Source organism: Acomys russatus, chromosome 6, assembly GCF_903995435.1.
Source record: "Acomys russatus chromosome 6, mAcoRus1.1, whole genome shotgun sequence".
Classification (NCBI taxonomy): Eukaryota; Metazoa; Chordata; class Mammalia; order Rodentia; family Muridae; genus Acomys; species Acomys russatus.
In genome coordinates, this window is record NC_067142.1 from 86,927,404 (window position 1) to 86,950,634 (window position 23,231).

Sequence of the window (23,231 nt, forward strand, 5' to 3'; positions counted from 1 at the left end):
CTGAATACCTCCATCACAAGGCAGGCACCATTAGAAATCAATCTAGGGGGCTGGAGAAATGGCTCAGTGGTTAAGAGCACTGTTTGCACTTCCAGAAGTTCTGAATCCAATTCCCAGTACCCACATGGTGGCTCACAGCCATCTCTAATGTGAGCTAATATCCTCTTCTGGCCTGCAGGTGTACATGCAAGTAGAGCACTGTATACATAATTAATAAATAAATCTAAATAAATAAATAAATCTAAAGGAAGGAAGAAAGAAAGAAAGAAAGAAAGAAAGAAAGAAAGAAAGAAAGAAAGAAATTTCAACCTACAGAAAAGACGCCCAGGCAGCGGAGAAAAACTTTCCCAAATCTCTATTGCCGGATAAGGTCGGGAGCTTGAACTCCCACAGCTGGCTCCAGGCTCTGTGCTTTCAACTTGCACTTCATGGAGGAAGGAAAGCCGAAATTTAGATAGTCTTTGAATAGAACATGAGGTGGAGTCCTGGGCGGCCCTGGAGGCCACACGGACAGGTCCTAGAGTAGCTTCCCCAAACCAAGTCCACTTACGCAAGTCCTTGCGCTAGCTGTGGGACCCAGTCTCAAACCCCTCATTTGTGTCAGGTCACTACCGGAGGGGCGACGACCTCCAATTTCGACATGACCTCCTAACCACCACCACCACCCCCAGGGTCCCTAGGATCATCGGACCCCCAAGGGCAAGGCCTACACAGGGACCAGGGACTGCTCTCTCGGTCGGTGGCAGGGGCGTAGGGTGACGAAGAGGCAGGGCGGGGCCCATGGCCCAGGAACGCAGAGTATCAGATTTCTCTTGGTGCGCCAATCCTGATCTCCTGGGGACGTGGCCACACCTGGAGGGCGTGGCCAACCGGTGCAAGGGGCCGTGGCAGCCAGGGCTGGGCGCTGAGCTCCGGGCACCGAGGTGGGCAGGTGCGGGCCTGTGCGGGCCGCTGAGGAGCCCGCGGTTCCCAGCCGCGCCTAGCCGTCGGGGGGGATCTCCTGCGCTGCGGCGGCGTTCGCTCCTGTGCACCTGCTCCTGGAAGCCGACTGAGGCCAGGTGGGAACGCTGGCGTCCGCAGGCCACCTGAGGGAGGAGAGACACCTGACGGGTGGGGCCGGGCCCACTGGAGTCGGCGTGGGCGGGGGAGCTGGCTTGGGGACTCTGTTCCGTGTCCCGCACCAGGCCGGGTGCTGGGCACCCTTTCTCCAAGTAGCTTTCGGGAGGCACAGGCCACCCTTGGTCGCACACTGGCTGGGCACTCTTCCCCTGTCTCGTTCTTTCTGCCCCGCTTGTTGCACTGTCGGATGGAGCGAACGCAACCCCCACCCTAGCCCCTCCGGTTTTAACTAGTTTGCTCAGCGGGTGGCTCCGGTGTCTGTCCCGGCGGGGACTTCCCAGGCTCCGAGGCCCCGGGTCCTAGTGGTGGTTTTAGGAGAAATAGGTATAAGGAGGATCTAGGGTTTGCGCGGATTTGTTTTCCTTTTTCACAGTGTCTTAGCACAGTCAGGCCTCTCACCCCGAGCCTGGGAGACATCCGTGGAGTTCCAGGTAGCCGAGCTAGGTTCTGGGGAGGGTGGCGCCAGGCGTGGCAGCTCTGCGGGTGAGGCCCTCCCGGCCTGAAGAGGCTGGAGATGGTGCGGAGGGCAAGGGACTGAGGCCTGAGCCGCCGCGCTTCACTTCGGAGGTGTAAGCTGGTCACCGGCCTTCCCGGTTCTTTAGGTGGGTATTGAGATGGAAACTAGGCACAGGAAAGGGCGAAGGTGCTTGGGCAGGGATTGGTGAAGTTGTTCCCTAGATCTGTGTGTCACGCATGACAGCACAGTGGCCTTGTCATCCACCAACTCCAAACCCACAGGGAGGAGGAGGTGTGTGAGGATGTGACCAGGGGCCCAGAATTTACTCCCAGGCCTGGCTACAATCCACCAAGCTGGCATTTCGGTTCCCTTCAAGAAGAATGGGAAACTAGGACAGTCCCAACAGCTGCCTTTGAGAACTGGCCCAAACCGCAACAGCCTTGCAGCTTGAGGTCTGAGGTCTCAGAAACTGGCCCAGCAGGGGCTGCAGAGGTGGTGGGGTGTTCACTATAAAGGACTTGCTCCTGGACCGGGCAGCTAGAGGACAGTTAGTGCCCCAGGGAGCCTGAAAGCGCCCCTGCCCTCTGCTCACGGTGAGAAGGTGGGTGGTGGCTTTATCACTGCATGGTTCCTACCTGTCAGAGGCACAGAGCTTTCATTTTCATGTGGTGGCAGCTGGACTTGGCAGGGCATGTTCAGCGGCCTGAGGAGCCGTCGTCGGGGTCCTTGTTGGCTTAGATTTGGTCTCTTATGGGTAGAAGGAGGGGGGCGGTTAGAGTGCAGGGCACAATGGCAGGGTTTGGTGCCACCCAGAGGTGAGGTAGAGGCTGCTTTTGTCTCAGTTAGCCCAGCTGTCAAATGGGGCTGAGGCCATTCCTAGGCCCCTGCGGGTGAGGTAATACTGCAGACCTGTAAATCCTGTGCTGATGTGAAGGATGGTGCCGCCATCCTCTCTGAGAAGTGTTACTGTCCTGTGGCACAGAACATGCTACTGCCGTTCTAAATGATTAGGAACAGGAACAAATGTGGATCATACACGTCGGCGTCCAGGGAAGTGTAAAAATGCTGCTCCACCACTGCATATACTACGGTGTGCCTTCCCCGCTGGGTGTGTGTGTGGAGACACTGCTGTACAGTCATGGCTGTGGTTTTATAAACCATTTTCCTCTCTGACGTCTTGGCTTTTTTTACCCTTCCCCGATACCTGCTTTTAAGAATCTCAGACGGCAAATGGGGAATCTCCTGGCGTCAGAGAGGGTTATGGAGAGGAGGGCAGGCTGAGGGGCCACATGTGTGCGGTCCCATCTGGGGAGAACATGGAGAATCCAAAGATCTTAGTTCCCCACCAGAGTTCAGGGGTGACTCTTCCTCCTGCCTTGCTGGTGCAGTGTTGTCGTGGGCAAAGCTCTGTCGTGGACAGGATGCTGTCGTGGGCAGGGCGCTGTTGTGGACAGAGCGCTGTCGTGGGCAGGGTGCTGTCGTGGGCAGAGCGCTGTCGTGGGCAGGGCGCTGTTGTGGGCAGGGTGCTGTCGTGGGCAGGGCGCTGTTGTGGGCTGCATGCCTTCATTTCTTTCTTGACAGCTACGAAAATGCACCTTCACGCACTGTCAGACAAGAGGTGTATTTATGTGTGTGGCAAACCCTGAGTCAGGACTTACCAGGCCAGTGCGCCATCCTCGTCTCTTTCTATTTGAGGCGGGGTCTCATGTAACCTAGTCTGGCCTTGATCTCCGAGCCTTGTAGTCCCATCTCCTCCGGTCCATGTGCTGCACTGTGAAGCACCCCAAACCATGGCCGAGAGCAAAGGCTCTAGAAGGCTCTGTGCCCGGCTCGGCTGCCCGGCAAGCTGTGCTTACAGGGTGAAGGTTTCAGCTGCAGGGCTTGGTAATTGGGTCAGAAGGCTCAAGTCCCTACCTTGTTCTTTAAGTGCCAGAAACTGAGTCGGCTGAGTCCCTTGTGTTTGGAGGGAACCTGCCCGGGGAAAAGAGGTGACCTTAGGGGTCACCCATGGAGAGGCTTTTCCAGCCATCTCAACGGGCTTTGTTTCAGAACTGTGACCCTGGAAGGGTCTTTCTGGAGAGAAGAAGGTGGCATTTTCAGGCCATTGAGGGCCTTATATATAGTTCCAGGTCGGACTTCCTCAAGAAGGGACGAACAGACCCGAGAACACGAACAACAGGTCGTAATTAACACAGTGCTTGGCACACACCGCTAGTGGACAAATATTTGTGGAGTGACTTACTTTTTCCAGTTGTTCGTTTCTATCTTAAGTAAAAACAAAATAAGAGCAGTGAAACAGCAGAGGCATCTATGGCAATCCTACCCTGAACACACCCGATCCCATCCAAGGACTCTCACACAATACCCAGGCAGAGGGTTTTCCAGCGAGTGACTTTCCCTGCTGGCACTGGACCCAAAGCCTTTGTTTTGGGCTGTGAGACGGTTATCTGCAGCCTCCATGTTTCGAGGAGAATCAATTGCAGACTTTACCCAGCCTGGCGCCGGGGATCATCAGCTGGCCTCCTCCAGCCGCCTCTGTGGGGAGATAAACAGACCCAGGTGAGGAGGCCGGCTTAGCTGCACAGGGCTCGGCTCTGACAATGCCATTGGTTACAGGAGGGCTTCTTAGAGCTTTCCTCAAGCTGTTCCTCAGGCGCTGTAGATCAGCTGGGACTCCTTTTGCTAGCAAGGTTGTTGGGCCCATGGAGAGACTGTCGGCTAGCCCAAGTGCGGACTTTGGAACTGGGGCCCGCCCCTCGCCGGCCTCTCTCACTCATTTTCCATTGTCTTCTTGGAAAGACAACTTGTTTAGCTCCTGGCCCACATGCCTCCTGCTCCCAGCACTTTCCTTCGCTCTCCTGAGGCAGCGTCGAAAAGAGCAGTCGCCTTTCCCTGGCAGAGCCCCCGAGGAAGCTCTGCTCCAGCAAGGGTGACATCACCTTTCCATTTCTCTGCTTAAGGACTTAAATAGAAGAAATGCGATCTGCTTGCATGATAAGTCTCATTTGGCTGGAGCTTGAAGTATAAATGGCTTTGCAGTAAGAATGAAAAGAACCCTTTTACTTTTTTTTTTTTTTTTTTCCTTTTCCTCTATCTGGCACAGGTTATGCCATATTTAATTTCTTTGCTGTAATCTAGTGAAACTGTAGCCGTAGCCCATGGGAACAGTGGCTGGGAAAATTCCCCTTGGCTAGCCCCGTTCTCCCCCATGGCTAGCCCCGTTCTCCCCCGTGGCTAGCCTCGTTCTCCCTGTGGCTAGCCCATTCTCTCCCAGTGGCTAGCCTGTTCTCCCCGTGGCTAGCCCGCTCTCCCCCAGTGGCTAACCCGTTCTCCCCTGTGGCTAGCCCTGTTCTCCCCCGTGGCTAGCACGTTCTCCCCCTGTGGCTAACCTGTTCTCCCCCCGTGGCTAGTCCCGTTCTCCCCTGTGGCTAGCCCCTTTCTCCCCCGTGGCTAGTTCCGTTCTCCCCCGTGGCTAGCCTGTTCTCCCCCGTGGCTAGCCCGTTCTCCCCCTGTGGCTAACCTGTTCTCCCCCGTGGCTAGCCCGTTCTCCCCCGTGGCTAGCCCCTTTCTCCCCCGTGGCTAGTTCCATTCTCCCCCGTGGCTAGCCCGTTCTCCCCTGTGGCTAGCCCCATTCTCCCCCAGTGGCTAGCCCGTTCTCCCCCGTGGCTAGCCCGTTCTCCCCTGTGGCTAGCCCCATTCTCCCCCAGTGGCTAGCCCGTTCTCCCCCGTGGATAGCCCCATTCTCCCTCAGTGGCTAGCCCGTTCTCCCCAGTGGCTAGCCCATTCTCCCCAGTGGCTAGCCCATTCTCCCCCGTGGCAAGCCCGTTCTCCCCCGTGGCTAGCCCGTTCTCCCTTTATCCCTACCCCTAGATCATGGCTCTCCACCCTCGAAGAGTCCGGCTGAAGCCCTGGTTGGTGGCCCAGGTGGACAGTGGCCTCTACCCTGGTCTCATCTGGCTGCATAGAGATTCCAAACGCTTCCAGATCCCCTGGAAACATGCCACGCGGCACAGCCCCCAGCAGGAGGAAGAGAACACCATTTTTAAGGTAAAGAACTTCCTTATGCCATTTGAGTTGACTGTTGTTCCAATTCCCTGAGGCCATTCTGGGCTTGTCTGTTTTCTCTGTTTCGGTACTCCTCTGCAGTGGAATGTGTATGTGACAAGATGCCCAAATTGTGATTCTCTATGAGCCTGAAGTCTTTACGTTCCCACTGGTTGGAAGATACTCAATTCATATCCCATTGGTTCTGGAGTGAAGGCGCACGTGTGTGTGTGTGTGTGTGTGTGTGTGTGTGTGTGTGCGTGTGTGTGTGTGTGCGCGTGCGCGTGCGTGTATTTGTGTGTGGGTTTTTTTTTTTGTGTGTGTGTGTGTGTGCATGCGTTTGTGTGTGTCTGTGCATGTCATTGGTGGTCAGAAAATTGCATGCCTGGGAGCTGGATTTACAGATGATTGTGAGCTCCTTGACATGGGTGTTGGAAACCAAGCTGCTCGGGTCCTCTGTAAGAGCACCACACACACTTTTAACTGCTGGGCCATCTCTCCAACCTTGCATTTTTTCATTCTTTCGTATCTTTCTTCCTCCTCCCCTTTCTTCTCTTCCTCTCTCCTCTCCTGCCCCCACTCCTCCTCTTCTCATTTTTTTTTTCCTTTTCTTTTTCACTCCTAAGAATCAAGCCTAGGGCTTTGTGCACGCAAGGCATACACATCGCCACTAAGCTACATCCCAAGCCCTAATTGTTTTCTTAAATAACAAGTAATTTTTCTATGATCATCATTGTAGTTAACTGAAGACGAGATTTAGTCACAGCACTTTACTAAATTTAAGTGAAACCAAAGCTCTACTTCAGATGGAAGTAGGTGGGCAGTGGTTGTGGGAGGGTTTTGTTATGGCTACAATTCAGGAGCTGCTTTTTCACTCTAGACTAACCCCGACCCCCACCCCGCATCCCGCACCCCACACCCTGCACCTTGACCTCAGTCTCAGGAGTAGCTTCAGTTGCTGCAGCTCCGGATATGACATGAGCTTGTCCTTTCTTACCTGCCTGTAAACTGGAAGGCTGAGCTGTGATCCAGTAGGATCAGGAAAAGCCAGAGAAGGCCAGGCCAGGGCTCTGAGGGGGCCGTCCTGACGATGTTCCTACCTGGGTCAGGCATAGAGGAGGCAGCAGAGAGAAAATTCACCTGAGAGCACTTTGAAAATATGTAACCAAACCACTTAATTTAAATAGGAATATGATGAAAGTGTTAAGGGGAGATCTGTAGAGCAGTGCCTGCCCCTGGTGGTGCTGACAGTGAGGAAGGGAACAAGTCTGCCCAGCCCCCTGTCACAACCCTTGCAGCCTTGCTCTGAGCCCCAAATTGCTGTTGAAGTATCTGGTCAGTCATGGGAAGAGGCTGATCCTGTTAGCTCCACTCATGAGTGTGTGAAGAAAGCTTTGCATTGGTTTGCCTGCTTGTAGAATGCTGACAGAGCATTTGAGCGGTGGAAGAGAGGCCATTCACAGAGATCTTATACTCCGATGAACTTTCGAGAGATACAAGAACGAGGTGGCAGCACTTAGGAGTGCCGCCTAAGTCTCCTGACAATCATACAGGGAAAGTCTTTCTCCCATCTCACGTTGTAGGCATAGAAGCCGTCAGTGGGGCTGAGGAACTTCCCCTGCCAACCAACACCAGCTCCAGGATTTGAACCCACGTCTCTGACTGTTTCCTCCCCCCGCCCCGCCCCCTTATGATTCTAAGTGAGAAATGAACTTTCTATAACCACCAACCTTATAGGTGATCTTGAGCAAAGCATGCAAGTCTGTTTCTTGGAATTGTCATGAAAATCAAGTAAAGTGTGGGGAGATTATTTGTAAAGTATTGTAAGAAGTTGAGCTAAGAACCATCTTAGGAAGAGAAAGGGGGCCTTCACAGTGACAGCCTTGTGGGGGGGGTTGAACAAGTACAGTTTATACATCTCAGTGTTCGTCCACATGCTGCCTCATGGCCCTCGCTTCTTGTTGCTGACGCAGTGTTTGTAAGGGGGTTGGTTAGAGCCCTCTGCTGTGTCAGCTGAACTGGCTGAGGAGATGGCTGGGAGCAAGCAGGAAGCTGGGGCTGGACTGGGCTTCAGTTAGCCCATCTGTGCTGTGAAGGAGCAGGACGTAAAGGAATCACAGAAAAGTGCGGACTCCTTCCGGAATGGGTAGCTGGGGTCAGCCAGTGTGAACACAGAGGGTCAGATAAGCTGAGGACAGAGAGGACAGTGGCAGGCACGCATACCAAGTAGTGGCAGGTTTTCGTCTCAGGCATCAGGAGCCGTGGAATCGAGACTCCCTGTGGATGGAGCCAGCTTTAGCCAGCCTGGTGCCTGCTAAGCCACACAGGGCAGCTCAGCTCTGTTGGTATTCTTCACCCAAGATGCACAGACGAAGCCAGATCAGGGAAGGTGGCTAGAGGGAGCGAGTCTGAGTTGGAAGAAGAAGAGGGCTTAGTTAACCCTAGACCCCACTGCTCTGCAGGGTGGGCTCTCAAAAGAGGGTACAAAGTTCAGTTTCACCTTTAAGAAAAAAGTCTGTGCCTTGGCATGGCGGTGCATGCCTAAAATCCTAGTACCCTGGAAGCTAAGGCAGGAGGATGGCTGTGAGTTTTTGAGGCCAGCCTGCGCTATGTAGTGAGAGCTCTCCCGGGGGTGGGGTGGGGGAGTCCTTTGTGGCAAAAGTTTGGTCAGTTAATCTGCCCTGGGAGCTTGAAAAGGTTCAGGTGGTGCTAGTGAGATGGCTCAGAGGGTAAAGGTGGGTGTTGTTGTGCCTCATGCTGTGGGGTCAACGCCTAAGACCCACGTGATATGGAGATCCAATTCCCACGTACATATTCTACGTGAATAAAATGTAGTGAAAATCAAACGGGCTAATTAAACAGGCTAGTGTGCTCTTGTTTGAGGAAGAGACCTCATTTGAGGTCTCTTCCTTTGGCATTAGGGACTATGAAGAAAGCTTAGTGATCAGAAGACATTTGGCCAGCGGGGAGAGCAGGTGCTGTGAGGGGATCTGGGAAGCTGAGTGCTGCCTGCTCGTCCCCCAGGGACGCTGGCTGCTGAGGGGCTGCGTTTGCTCCTCAGAGGCTTTGGGTTTCCCTCTTCTCACGGGGCAGACAACCCTTCCCTCTTGTCTGCAGCTTTAACCTAGTGGTCTTTAGGCCTCTCCTCCAGGCCACTGCACGAGGTTTCCAGTGGAGGGGGAGTTTGAAGAACCAGGAAGCGATGTGTGTGTGAGTTCGTTAACAACTGATGCCCGCAAGTATGGGGAGGGGAGAGCTGAACCCCAGAGCATGCTTCCTGGAGGATTTGTGTTTCATTTTACTGAAACAAGGTCTCACTACATAGTCCAGGCTGGCCTTGAACTCATTGACTGTGTAGCCCAGGCTACCTTCAAACTCACTGTCCTCTTGTTTTAGCCTCCTAAGGGCTGGACTTTGAGGAGACAGACAGACAGACCAGCTCCTACCTAGTGAGAGCTTGTTTCAAAAAAAATGAGGCAGGTGCTGGCTGGAGCAATGGCTTGTGGGTAGGAGAGATCACTGCTCTGCAGTGCCCAGCACGTCCACCTCCAGCTCTGGGGGTCCAAGCGATCTGTCTGGCATCGGAGGCATCTGCATGCACACGAACACACCTGTCCCCAAATAGACATAATAAAAACGAGTTCTTAAAGCCTCAAAAAAATAGATGAAGGGAAGGAAAAATAAAAGAAGGAAGAAAAGGAGAGAGGGTGGAAGGGGAACAAGAAGAGGAGGAAAAGCTGCGTAAAGCCCTGCTGTGCAGTGTTGCCCAGACTTTAGTTTCAGCATTGTTGTCTGGGCAGGTGCTGGCACTAAAGCCTGAACTAAAGCTCTTTTCAAAGCTGTGTTTGCATCCAGCTTCCTCTCTCTCTGGCCTTGGTTGGTCCTAAGGTCAGCATTACCCACTGCAATGCCTAAGCTGGGGTTAGGATTGTGGAGCACTTACAGATGTGTGTGTGTGCAAGTGTGTGTGCACGCATGCGCACGTGAGAGGGGTGTGTGTGTGCTCTTGGCAGCGGTTCTCTGTAGTGGTCAGCACTCACGCTGTCTTGTTCCTCAGGCTTGGGCTGTGGAGACTGGAAAGTACCAGGAAGGGGTGGATGATCCTGACCCCGCCAAATGGAAGGCGCAGCTCCGATGCGCTCTCAACAAGAGCAGGGAGTTCAACCTGATGTATGACGGCACCAAGGAAGTGCCCATGAATCCGGTGAAGATCTATCAAGTGTGTGACATCCCCCAACCCCAGGGCTCTGTCATTAACCCAGGTGAGGCCAGAGGCTCGTGTAGACAGACCCAGGGCTGGCCTGAGAGAGAGACCCACTGAAATCAGGCTCAGAGTAGGTGGTTTAAGGGGTTACAAAATGAGTGCTCAGGCAGAAGGTGCATGAGAATACCGTTGTACTGGTAGGCCAGCCTCTCTTGGGGTGTCGGGGTTGAGGTGAGGGAGTAAGAACCAGAGGGCTTGCGTTCCAAACCTGGCTCTTATCACTGCACTGCTGTGGGGCTTGAATCGAGTTGTTGGCCACATGGAGCCTCTGCTTCTTCAATGTCTAGATGTGAACTCTGGTTTATTCTTTTCAAAGGCTAGTAGATCCAGTGACCATGACCTGTAAACGCTATTGTGTTCTCTATAAATGTTGGGTGGATGAGAGTTTAGTTTGTAGAGTGTTTTTGCTGAGAGCATGCCACCCAATCCTCAGTGCATAGTGGACACAAAGAGCCAGATACTCAGCCTTGTTGTCCGGTCAGGCCCTGCTACGATGGAGGGTTTGTGCCTCCCTCTTGTGTGGCTACAAAGGTGAAAAGTGAGCCTTCTGGGGCCCTTGAAAGGGACGCTAATGTGTAGAAAGCTCCTGTGCAGCTGTGGCAATGTGTTTGGGTTTCTCTCTCTCTCTCTCTCTCTCTCTCTCTCTCTCTCTTTTTCTTTCTGAGACAGGGTTTTCTCTGTATAGCCTTGGTTTTCCTGCACTGGTTTTGTAGACCAGGCTGCCTCTGCCTCCCTGCGGGCTGGGATTAAAGGCGCGTGCCACCGCGTCTGGCTGCTGTGTAGGGATTTCTAAGACAAGACGAGAGAGAACCTGTGTTCAGACTCTGTGGAGGGAATTAGAATTGTCTAGAGCTCGTGGATGCACACTGAGTCTGGGGTGGTGGGTCAGCCGCTGAGATGGAGGCACCACAAACTGCTTTTCTGTGGGATCTTGTATTGTGGGTAGGATCCACAGGCTCTGCTCCTTGGGACGAGAAAGATAATGACGTGGATGAAGATGAGGAGGAGGATGAGCTGGACCAGTCACAGCACCATGTCCCCATCCAGGACACCTTCCCCTTCCTGAACATCAACGGTGAGTGGGGTGGCTGGCGGAGCACAGTTAGGAAGCCGGAGTCACGGGCCAGATGTCTCTGATGCCTCAGTTATTCCAATGCAGGAGGGCGGGCTCTACAGTTCTAGGGAACATTCAAGTAAAAGGGAAAAAAAAAAAAAGCCGTGTAATTCACTCCTGGTGAATGATAACTCTGGGAAGATTGCTTCAGGGAAGTGCTATTTCCTGTTTATGAACTGTCATTCAACTCCCAGTAGTTTTCTTGGTGTGAATTCCGAGTCACGTCCTTAGCAGACTTTGCTCTGCTGAAAACATGCCACGGAAAACTTGATTCTGGCAGATGGTGCCTGCCTCTGGTGGGTTTATCTATAAGAACATTCTTTTTATGGATTTTTATTTTGAAAGTTTTTTTGACAGTTTTATTCGTGTTTAAGAGAAAACTCCCTGGGCAGGCAAGCTGTAAATCTTGACAGCTTCCGGGAGGAGGAAGGTGGAGAAGAGGGAGTGGGGCAGCCGTGCCGTTTGAGCTGGCGTTTTACAGTAAGAAAGCCCAGTGTGTGAGGGAGTGTATTACCAGGCTTAGGCCAGTTAAAAAAAAAAAAAAAAAGAGGAAACAAGGAAAGCAGGCCTTCCTGACTCCCGCCTGCCTGCAGGCCTCACGGTGGCTTTATGGCTACATCCTCTGCCATGGTGAATTCCTGCCTGTGGCAGCAGGTCTGAGTCTGCAGACTCTCATCGAGGAGCCCCACTGTTGTCTGGATTGCTCTCTCTCTCTGGATAGCCCTCCTGAAGCCCCCTCGCCCGCCTGCCCGCTTGCCTCAGGGCTTGGGGTCGCTTGTCCTAGCTCTTCACCTGGAATCAGGAGGCAGCAGTGTTTGCTCACAGCTCTTCGTCACTTACCCTGCCCCTTCTCTCTTTCCTTTTGTTGTTTTGTTTTATTTTATGAGACAGCGTACTTTGTGGTCCCCCTGCCTGGCCTAAACTTGCCATGTAGACCAGGCTGCTATGCAACTCCGAGATCCAGCTGCCTCTGCCTCCCAGTGCTGGGGTTAGGGGTGAGTACCATCACGCCTAGGTGCCTTTCTGACCTTTGCAAACAAGTGATGGGTAAAGGAAACTTTGATGGGGCTTCAGAGACAGTTCTGTGGTTAAGGGCGGGCACAGGCAGAGTCTACTTCAGGTGGCTCACAGTCTTCTGGTTCCAGGGCATTTGCTGTCCCTGGCCTCCTTGGGCATCTGAATTCATGTGCACACACAAAACACACAGTTAAAAAAATAATGAAAATAAATATGTAGAAAGGAAACACCCACCTTTCAGGAGACCTAGTCTCCAGCACCATTGCACTCTGTTCTCTCAATTGGTGATGTTTTAGTAGTTGGACATCTGAGGCGAGTGAGGAACAAATGCCTGTGACGGGAGGAGCATTACAAATCTGAGGCCAGCCTGGTCTAGTGAGATCCTCTGCGATATCAGGGCTAGGAAGAGCAGAGGCCTCAGAGGTGAGCCCTGGAGGTGGGGGTGGGGACAAGCCAGCCTTGAAGGTGGCAAGAAGTGGAGTTGGGGTCTCCTTTTCCTTTTGCTTTTTAATATGTGGTTTGGATTGCTTTGGAACAAGTGTTCCTTCTGCTGCGACTTCCTGGGTGCTGGGCTTACAGGTGTGCACCATCAGACCTGTCAAGGACTAGGGTTTTCATTCTTTCTTGAAAAGCTGTAGTTGGGTCTGGCTGAATTAACAAACCTTTCATGTGCTTTCAAATTTATAGTGGTAGTCAGGTGGTGGTGGCGGCGGCACACGCCTTTAATTCCAGCACTCGGAGGCAGAGGCAGGGGGAATCTCTGTGAGTTTGAGGTGAGCCTGGTCTATAAAGCAAGTGCAGGACAGCCGAGGACACAGAGAAACCTGTCTCGAAAAACCAAAAACCAAAACCAAACCAAACCAAACCAAACCAAAAAGAACCAAAAAGAACCAAAACAAAAAACCAAACAACAACAAAAATCCAAAACAAAACAAAACAAAAAAACCCCAAAAACCAAAATAACCAAAACCAAAACAAACCATATATTCACCTGAAAGGCTTTCCTTGTGTCCTGTCGCTGATATAGTCAAATTTATCTAGGTTCTTGAGTATTGATGCTTTTCAGGCATTCTTTAATTTTTAAAAATAAATTTATGTGCATCAGTGTTTTAACTGCATGCCTGTGCATATGTGGACCTTGTGCTGGTGGAGGGCAGAGGAGGGTGTTGGCTCTCCTGGAACCAGAGTTACAGACAGCTGTGAGCTGCCATGTGGGTGCTATGAACTGAACCTGTATCCTCTGGAAGAGCAGCCAGTGCCCTTAACCACTAAGCTGCGTGTTTATGCCCCTTCCAGACAGCTTACTGCCTTATCACATTTGTATTTATTGTGTGTTTGGAGTACACGCACGTGCATGTGGAGGTCAGGGGACAACTTGTAGGAGTTACTTTTCTTCTATTGTGGGGACTGAACTCAGGTTGTCAGACTTGGCAGCAAGTTCTTTTACCCACTGAGCTAACCAGCCAGCCCCCTTGAAGACTGTATGACTGGAAAATGCATTTGTTTCACTAGAACATCTGTACTTTGACACTCACTTGAAGCCAGTGACTCACTTGAGTTAGTGGCACTTCCCTTATGAAGCCATGGGTCACCAGGTACACACTGTGTAGTGCTCCCCTTATGAAGACATTGAGTCACCGTGTACACACTGTGTAGTGCTCCCCTTATGAAGACATTGAGTCACCGTGTACACACTGTGTAGTGCTCCCCTTATGAAGACATTGAGTCACCGTGTACACACTGTGTAGTGCTCCCCTTATGAAGACATTGAGTCACCTTGTACACACTGTGCAGTGCTCCCCTTATGAAGACATTGAGTCACCGTGTACACACTGTGCAGTGCTCCCCTTATGAAGACATTGAGTCACCGTGTACACACTGTGAAGTGCTCCCCTTATGAAGACATTGAGTCACCGTGTACACACTGTGAAGTGCTCCCCTTATGAAGACATTGAGTCACCGTGTACACACTGTGTAGTACTCCCCTTATGAAGACATTGAGTCACTGTGTACACACTCTACAGTGCTCCCTTATGAAGATATTGAGTCACCATGTACACACTGTGAAGTGCTCCCCTTATGAAGACATTGAGTCACCGTATACACACTGTGTAGTGCTCCCTTATGAAGACATTGAGTCACAGTGTACACACTGTGCAGTGCTCCCCTTATGAAGACATTGAGTCACCTTGTACACACTGTGAAGTGCTCCCCTTATGAAGACATTGAGTCACCGTGTACACACTGTGAAGTGCTCCCCTTATGAAGACATTGAGTCACCTTGTACACACTTTGTAGTGCTCCCCTTATGAAGACATTGAGTCACCGTGTACACACTGTGTAGTGCTCCCCTTATGAAGACATTGAGTCACCGTGTACACACTGTGTAGTGCTCCCCTTATGAAGACATTGAGTCACCGTGTACACACTGTGTAGTGCTCCCCTTATGAAGACATTGAGTCACCGTATACACACTGTGTAGTGCTCCCCTTATGAAGACACTGAGTCACTGTGTACAGATTAAGCAGCAGAGCGCCTTTCAGTCATGCTGTTCCAATTCAGTTTACAGAGAAAGCTCTCTTGTCTCCATCTGATCTTTAACAAATAAAGGGTTTTAGAGCTGAGAGTTTATGGGAGAAATAAAATGCTTAGGAAGCAGGAGCCGTGGTAGCCACCAAGTCATGGGGCATCATGGGATCACACCAGGTTACGGCCCGGTGACTCTTGTCTACCTCCCTCCCTCGTTCTCTGAGCCTCAGGCTTGATGCTGTTGTGCCGCTGTCTGCTCATTCCCTTTCACCTGTTCCAGGTTCTCCCATGGCGCCAGCCAGCGTGGGCAACTGCAGCGTGGGCAACTGCAGCCCTGAGTCAGTGTGGCCCAAAGCGGAGCCTCTGGAGATGGAGGTTCCCCAGGCACCCATCCAGCCCTACTACAGCTCCCCGGAGCTGTGGATCAGCTCCCTCCCCAGTAAGTGAGCCTGCTCTCTAGTGCTGGGGGATGCACCTCTTATTACACAGACCTTCCTCCCTGCTCTCCCACGTCCTCTTCTCTTTCCGAAGTGAAGGGAGTCACTTCTTGCATGTTAGACAAATACCATGGCGTCACACCTCCAGACCTCTTCTGCCTTAATTTTTGCTGTGTCTAGAATAGCTACCTGCCCTACCTGTGAGTGGTGAGAAGAGTTGCCAGGGAAGTAAAGAAAGGTTAGTCTGTCCCTTCTTGCGTTGCAAGTGCTCTGGTTGGTAAGAGCTGCAGGCTAATCACTGTTGCTCTCACTTGGGGGTTTAGTTACAAGGTCTGCTCTAAGACAGGGAAGTGCCAGGCCGTGGGTTCAGGCACCCAAAACTTTTGGTTTTGAGGAACTTTAGGGACTCTCCGAATTAGGCACACGTTTATCTGGATGAATATTAACTTTAATGTCCTGCTGTCTTCTCACACTCTACATAATGGGACTTGAACCTAAAACCTTGTCCGAGAGGCTGCGTAGCTTTGATAAGGCCTGCTAGAGTCGGCAGACTTGCTCAGAGAAAATGCACTTCTCTGCACGCCTTGCCTTTAATAGCATGTGAGGAGTAGGTGCAGGGTGTGTCCTAACATGTATGATTTCCAGAAGGGTGGCTTAGTATTTCCTCTTGTTACTCCAGTCACTTAAAAACCGAGATGCAGGACTGCGGGAGTGCTCGCCTGTGAGGCCGGAAGGCCTGGTTGTGATTCCTGGCACTGAATAAAGCTGGGTAAGGTGGTGTACACCTGTAATCTCAGTGCTCAGGAGTTGGAGGCAGAAGGACCAGGAGGTCAGGGCCGTTCTCTGCTACCTGGGGAGCTCAGGTTTAGTTTGGGCTTAGTTTGGGTTACATGAGAAAGAGTGAGACGGAGACCAGACGGTGCGGCCTAGTCTCTGAAAATATGACTGGTATGATCACTATCTGTTCAGCAAACACCGTCCATGCTGCACGTACAATAGCCACACGCGAGTGTTAAATTGACATCAAATAGATCCTTGTTCACATTAGTCACATGTGTGCACAGTAGACACACGTAGCATGTGGTTGTCCATATTGGAGGGAGACAGTCTTGCCATTCCCCCTCAAATGTTGCCAATGTATCTTTACTTTGGTGTGACCCGGGCTACCAGGACCATGAGCGTGTGGAGTTAGACTGTAGCCCCGCCCAAGGGTGTGGCCACTGAGTAGAGAGTACAGCGGGGCCTGCAGCTCTACTGCAGGGCATCCTTCTCTGTAACGGTCCGGGGTATGCTGGGGTCTCCCTTTACTGCAGGAAGGATGACTGTGGTGGATTGAGGGATAGCTTGCTCTCGGTGGACTCACAGGGGCCTTAGGGATGGACACACAGAGCAGAGCAACAGGACTCACTGTCATCTCTCGCCTTGTAGTGACTGACTTGGACATCAAGTTTCAGTACCGTGGGAAGGAGTACGGGCAAACCATGACAGTGAGCAACCCCCAGGGCTGCCGGCTCTTTTATGGGGACCTGGGCCCCATGCCTGACCAGGAAGAGCTCTTCGGTCCTGTCAGCCTGGAGCAGGTCAAGTTCCCGGGCCCAGAGCATATCACCAATGAGAAGCAGAAGCTGTTCACCAGTAAGCTGTTGGATGTCATGGACAGGGGACTGATCCTGGAGGTCAGTGGGCACGCCATTTACGCCATCAGGCTGTGCCAGTGCAAAGTGTACTGGTCGGGCCCGTGTGCCCCTTCACTTGCTGCGCCTAACCTGATTGAGAGGCAGAAGAAGGTCAAGTTGTTTTGTCTGGAAACATTTCTGAGCGGTGAGTCTGTCTGTAGGAGATGGATGCTGAGAGATGCCCCAGAGGTTCTTCTCCTCTCCCCCCCCCCCACCTAAGCTTTCCTGGATAACAAAAAGTCAGGTTCTAAGCTGGGACCAGGACTGGGGCAGTCACAGAGGGAGCTGAGCTCCACGGCTGTCTGCGTAGGAGGTGTTGTGAGGTTGGTTAGGGCTCCTTCAGGCAGAGGAAACAGTCCAGTACCACCCTCCCCAAATGTTAGGCTATCGTTCCCTTTGGAAGGTGACCTTGATTGTCATGGTCAGCAAAACTCACACTCCTCCTCCCCCTCCCCCTCCTCCTCCTCCTTTTCTTCTTCTCCTTCTCCTTCTCCTTCTCCTTCTCCTTCTCCTTCTCCTTCTCCTTCTCCTTCTCCTTCTCCTTCTCCTTCTTCTTCTTCTTCTTCTTCTTCTTCTTCTTCTTCTTCTTCTTCTTCTGGTTTTTAGAGACAGGGTTTCTCTGTGTAACACACCTGGCTGTCCTGGACTCGCCTTGTAGACCAGGCTGGCCTTGAACTCACAGCGATCTGCCTGTCTCTGCCTCCCGAGTGCTGGGATCAGAGGCATGCGCCACCACACCTGGCCCACACTTCTTCTTTCAGGAAATATTGAGTGGTTGATTTAAGGAGGCAAGTTTAGAAAAAGCATTGAGATATAAATTCACCATGAGGCCTGAATCTCAAGTCCTATCTTCAGTGTCCAGGAGGACCCCCTGAAATGGTAGAGAAGTTGTATTTCTGTACTGTTCAGTTTGGTATCCACTGGTCACATGTGTCTGGTGAGCATGTAAGTGTGACTGATATGCCAAGGAGCTATTTGATTTTAATAAAGTAAAAGTTAATAGCCGCATGTGGATTGTGGCTGCTGTGTAGGCTGTGTGGAAGGCCGCACTTCCTGACCCTGACAGAGAACAGTCCAGAAGTGCCTTTCCATCCTCTGCAGAGCTCATTGCCCACCAGAAAGGACAGATAGAGAAGCAGCCTGCGTTTGAGATCTACTTGTGCTTTGGGGAAGAGTGGCCAGACGGGAAGCCGCTGGAGCGGAAGCTCATCCTGGTCCAGGTGAGGAGATGATCACATGATGGCACAGCTCCTGTCTCTGCTGGTGCTTAAGGCCCAGCTCTGGGATGAGCCCTGGGCGAGCATCCATTGGCCTGCGTGTGTTTCGGTGCCCTCAGTGAGGCAGCGGACTCCAGCTTTGCACAGTAGGACTGCGCTGGACAATACCATATTCTTAATGTGGGTGAACAATTTCATAGACACTTTACCTTCCGTTCACCTGTTAGGGTCTTGCTAAAACCTTATGGGAGGTGACACTTTCCATCTCTCCCTTTTGGTTTTTTGAGACAGGGGTCTCTGTGTAGCCTTGTCTGTCTTGTGCTTACTTTGTAGACCAGGCTGGCCCCGAACTCACAGTGATCCGCCTGCCTCTGCCTTTGTGAGTGCTGGGATTAAAGGTGTGTGCCACCAGGTTCAGCTCCCATTTTTTCTTATAATAAGTTTTGACCACGTTTTTGAGCAGTAGCAAGTCCACTTGGGGTTGTGCATGGAGTCGTGCACCAAGGTAGGTGTGGATGTCATGTGGATGTCCACAGTTTTGCTAAGCAAGCAGCTGCCTCGTTACACATGTGGACATGATGTGGCATCCAAGCTCCTTACCTTGAGTTGACCAAGTTGACGAGTGAAGATACAGCCCTCCACTAGTATCTAGATATGGGTGTGGAGGCCACCGTGCTTCTCAGGGCCTTAGTGGCTCTTCATCAATGCTGGGGCCTCTCCTGCTACTTCAGAGTGCCTGTTTCTCAGTGGAAACGCGTCTGCTTCTGCCCTAACAGGTCATTCCAGTGGTGGCTCGGATGATCTATGAGATGTTTTCTGGTGATTTCACCCGGTCCTTTGACAGCGGCAGTGTTCGCCTACAAATCTCCACTCCAGACATCAAGGATAACATCGTCGCTCAGCTCAAGCAGCTGTACCGAATCCTTCAAACCCAGGAAAGCTGGCAGCCCATGCAGCCTGCCCCCAGCATGCAGCTGCCCCCTGCCCTGCCTGCCCAGTGACCCTGACTGCCATGGGTGTCCTCCTTTCTCCTCTCTCTCTTTTTATATTGTACATATGGATTTTTTAAAATTCAGATTTAACCAACTTTTAAATCTCCTTTCTTTAGCATCATTAGAAGTCTGCGACTTTCCAAATATGCCTGGTTTTAAAAATCTGCTTTAATTTATCAAAATATTTTCCTTCTGAGGGGTTCCTTTTAGATCTTCCACAGTTGGTGTTGGAGCGATTTGATTGGGAAGTTAAACACCAGGATTCTAGCTGCAGCTGTGCTTTCAAGGTGACTCTGGACCGATCAGCTAACTTGAGGGCATCACTTGTAAATAAATGAGGTTTGGGATGGTGCCCAAAATTGCGTCCAGCCTTAAAACGCTGACTTGATGGTTGTCCTCTACGTGTATAGGACAGGGCTGCCTGGAACAGGATGCTTCTACATTGTTCTGAGACCACATTTTTTTTCCTCCTTGCTTTCATCAAAGTTCCTTAAGCACTGATCTGTCCTGAATTGAGCTCTGTTTGACCTGTTCTGCTAGTCCAGTCAGCTGGCTCCCTGCTGGGGGAAGAGGGAGAGGAGCTGATTGGTTGCCTAGGAACCAGTCGTGATATCTAAATAGAAATAGTGCCAAGGTCTAAAAGTCACCCGACCTGTAAAAGCTCATAAAATGAGTATCAGAGGGGACGCTGGTGACAGAAAGCCTATGGTTGTCAGGTGTTCCCTCGTCACCACGCATGCCACCTTGTATGTGTGTGTGTGTTGGGGGGGAGGTGCGCACATGTGACTCCATGGTGGACTCAGGGCGGAGTCCTCCTTTTTCTGCTTTCCTTCTTTGAAGACGACTTGGTGGGGGGGTGTTGGGCATCTACGATACACTCTGCCGACAAAAGGGACGTTTCTTGTTCAGGGACTGTGAGAGTCTTCCTGACATTTGGCTTTTTCCAGTTGGGAAAATGGGGTGTTGCGCATGTTAGAGATCTGAGCAGTGCTCTTCTGGGAGAGGCCCAGACCTGTTTACATCACTTGCTGTGAGCGATAAGCAGTGTAGAACACGGCAGCTGTGTCTCACGGAGTGTCTGCCCCAGCCCCTTCTCGTAACTTGAATTCCAAGACTTAGATAAACAAGAAGATGTATATCTCTGGCTATAGGCCTCAATCCTCCTGAATACAGATGTCTGTTTCATGTCACAGGGACCTCGCCTGTGTGTATGTATAGTCTGCTGCCCTGAAACTAAGGGTAGCGCCTTCTACTTTTCAAGCCACTGAAAGATGGCATGGATTTAAAGTCTAAAAGCTCAGCAAGTGAGACTTGCTTAGGATGCTTAAGTGTTGGTTTTAAAGTTCTCTCAGAGATTATTAAAAGCAGGACCAAGAGAAATCTGGGATGAGTTAAGAAAGGCGGTGTCTGTGTGAGTAAGAACAAGGAATAATTGTATAGACATAGGATGAAAATGCCAGAGGATGCTTTGATTGCTAAAAATGTCTTAAAGTCAAGGTGAAAGTGTAAAAAGCGGGACTTTTATAGACCAGGGATCGTGCAAGGCATAAGGACTTTATTCTTTTTTGGAGGAATGCAGTAACATCATTTGGCAAGATAAAGTGAGGGAGTCTTGATGTGTGACTGTTCCATCTGGGAGCTTAAAGCTAAAAATAACCCATCAGAGGGAATGTGGGAGGACGGCTGTGGAATAGGGGCGATTTTCTTCCCCTCCTGTGAAATGTCAACAGGCCACTGGGGAAGGCCAGACAACAGGAACTGGTAAAGAAAGTAGAAAAATATGTTCTGAAGTGCTATGGACGGAGTGTTTAGTATATGACTGGACTGAACAGGTGATAAGTGTGTCAGCAGGGTGTATGGTTTGTGTGGTCCTCACTAAACAGTCCAGTTTCTTCCTCGTCGCACATCTTTTTCAGAATGCTGGGAGAGTACATTACGTGCAGGGATCTTCTCTGATCATCTTCAGTAAGCGTTCTCTGGTTTTGATAGGTAGCGGGTTTCCTCCTTTTTTTAGGGCCTCTCGGTTTCCTGACTCCTCTGCTCACCCCCATCTGTCTTCTTTGCCTTCATCACAAGACTCAGAAGGGAGGAGGATTTCCCCAGTGCCTCCTTTTCCTTACTATGCACTCCAGAATAACTTGAAGTTAAAAAGAACCCACTACAGGTAAACTGCGAAGACAAATGTTGAATCTGGTCTCTCTCCCATAATTCCATGGTTATATGTTCCCACAGCATCTTAAAACTTTCAGCATAACTGTGTCCTTTGTAAATTGCTCAGCATCTGTGTCCTGCTTGACTGCCAACTTGGAAAATGGAAACTGCCTTGGATTTACTGCCCGGTCTTTAGCAGTGTCTGATAGAGTGTGTTCTAAGCTGTCTGTGCTGTAATAAATGAACTAAGTCTTCCAATTTGGAGATTTATTGCTAACAACCATGGAAATATAAAATAAACTTGGGAAGGAAAAAAAAATAAAGCTAGAGTACTGGTTGTATCAATTTTTAGTACCTGATATCTGATTCCCACTGAGCTAAGAACCTCAGTTACACTGGCAGGCCCTACAAACTGGTCTTCCTTATGTACTGTCTGTCTTTAACTCACAGTTGGTCCCTTAAAAGGTCTGAGGGTATCAGCAAGTTAGCACCGACTTAAGACCTCCAGGTTAGGCCTCCATTCTGCTGCCATTGGGACCATTTTTCCAGGCTAGAGTTTTCTTGAGATTTCCCTTCACAGAAAGTAACAGGTTAATTACTTACGTCAACACTTGTCCTTCCTGTCTCTTGTGAGATTTTTCTCTGGGGAAAGGAGCAAGGCAATAGCTACCTCACCTCCTTAGTACAAGCTGGGGAGCCACTGAGTCTATCAGGGTCACTCACAAAGCAATGGGTGAGAGTTCTGGGCAGGAAGCGTGTGTGTCAACTCTCCCATGGCTTCCTAGATGGTCACTCCCTCCCTAGTTTCTCCCGGCTTAGCAAGCTACTTGAGGCAACATTCGATTTGGGCAGAACTGCTGTGGGGAGTGGCTGAACACTCTGGTGAGAGTCACATTACAAAGTTTAAGCCTAGTACAAGACCACACAGTTCAATACACCAAGATGGTGGCAGTGTGGCTCCAAGGCTAGGTACACCACCACCTGTTCTGCTTCCCCTCTCATTTGACTCCCCTACTGTGGTGGCATGGTGGCACAGACTTTAACCTTACCGTTATAGAGACAGAAGGCAGGAAGGCTCTAGTAAGTTTGAGGGACACATAGCAAGACATTTTCTGAAAAAGAAGCAAGCAAACAAAAAACCCCACACAACAGTGTCGCAATAGAGATGACTCAGTGGTTAGGAGTATTCGTCTTTTCTTCCGAAGATCGGTTCCCAGATGCTATGTTGGGCCTTTAACTTCAGCTCCAGGTCATCCTACCCTCTTTTCTGGCTTCCTGAGCACTTGCACACATGAACGTATAAAAATAAAAATTTTAAAGTAAAATGATCAGCCAACTGGACTCTTGGGCCTTGAGCTCCACGAAGAAGGGGTGACTGTGTTGTACAATGCAGCACCTCTAGCGCCTAGGCATACTGAGTGAATACTTCGGCTCAGCCCAGGGCCTGGCATGCGTGAAGTCCGGAGCTCAATCCCCACCCAACACGGCGTACGCCAGAGTGGAGAGTCCTGTTCTGAGCCAGCTCTAGCTACACAATATCTCAAAATGAAATAATACAGTAAAATAGGGGCCAGTAAGCTGGCTCAGCAATTAGTGGCCCTTACTGAGCCAGCTGGTTTCCAGAGTTCAGAGTCCCTGGAACCCACTTAACAGTGGAAGCACAGAAACAGCGCTATAGCCCGTGTCCACCACAGTAAGACATTTTTTTAAAAAAAAGGAAGGAATATTCATGGTCTTGGCAGCCAAACTATCAAGCTCAGGATTTAGGGGCATTTTAAAAAAGGCTTTATAACATTGCCAACAGGAGAGGCGTCCCCGCTTTACCACGGGTTGACAGCCGGGGGCCCCGGGAGCGTCCCTCCACTTCCGCCCCGCGGGCCCGCCGGCGTCAGTTCTACCGGAAGAGGTGGGTCTAGGCTGGCGGTACTTCCCACCGCTGCCTCGTCAATGGTTCCGGCTTGCGTTCACGCTCTGAATGACGTCGCGAAGGACAGCGTAGGGTGGCGCGCGTGCGCATCAGGCTGTCTTTTTCCGGGAGCCTCTCCTTACAACGCTGGCATTTTCAGAGTTGTGTTGGGACCCAGGGAGAGTCCTGCTGGAAGGACTTCCTGCGCTCCCGAACCTGCAGCAGAAGTGCCGCCCAGTGTCTTGGGGCAGAGAGCTATCTTATGTAACTGGTCTCTAATACTCTCACCGGGGGTACGTGTGGCGGAC

The 23,231-nt window shown here is 51.1% G+C and overlaps 1 protein-coding gene across 1 annotated transcript; it reads left to right on the forward strand.

Annotated features, from left to right (window-relative positions):
• Window positions 1-889: 889 nt before the first annotated feature.
• Window positions 890-19,070, forward strand: Irf6 (interferon regulatory factor 6). The gene is made up of 8 exons (XM_051148164.1): window positions 890-1,058; window positions 5,447-5,623; window positions 9,678-9,882; window positions 10,831-10,959; window positions 14,825-14,983; window positions 16,410-16,802; window positions 17,759-17,877; window positions 18,651-19,070. The coding sequence occupies exons 2-8, from the start codon at window positions 5,450-5,452 to the stop codon at window positions 18,873-18,875; spliced, it is 1,404 nt and encodes a 467-aa protein (XP_051004121.1). The 5' UTR covers window positions 890-1,058; window positions 5,447-5,449; the 3' UTR covers window positions 18,876-19,070.
• Window positions 19,071-23,231: the final 4,161 nt, after the last annotated feature.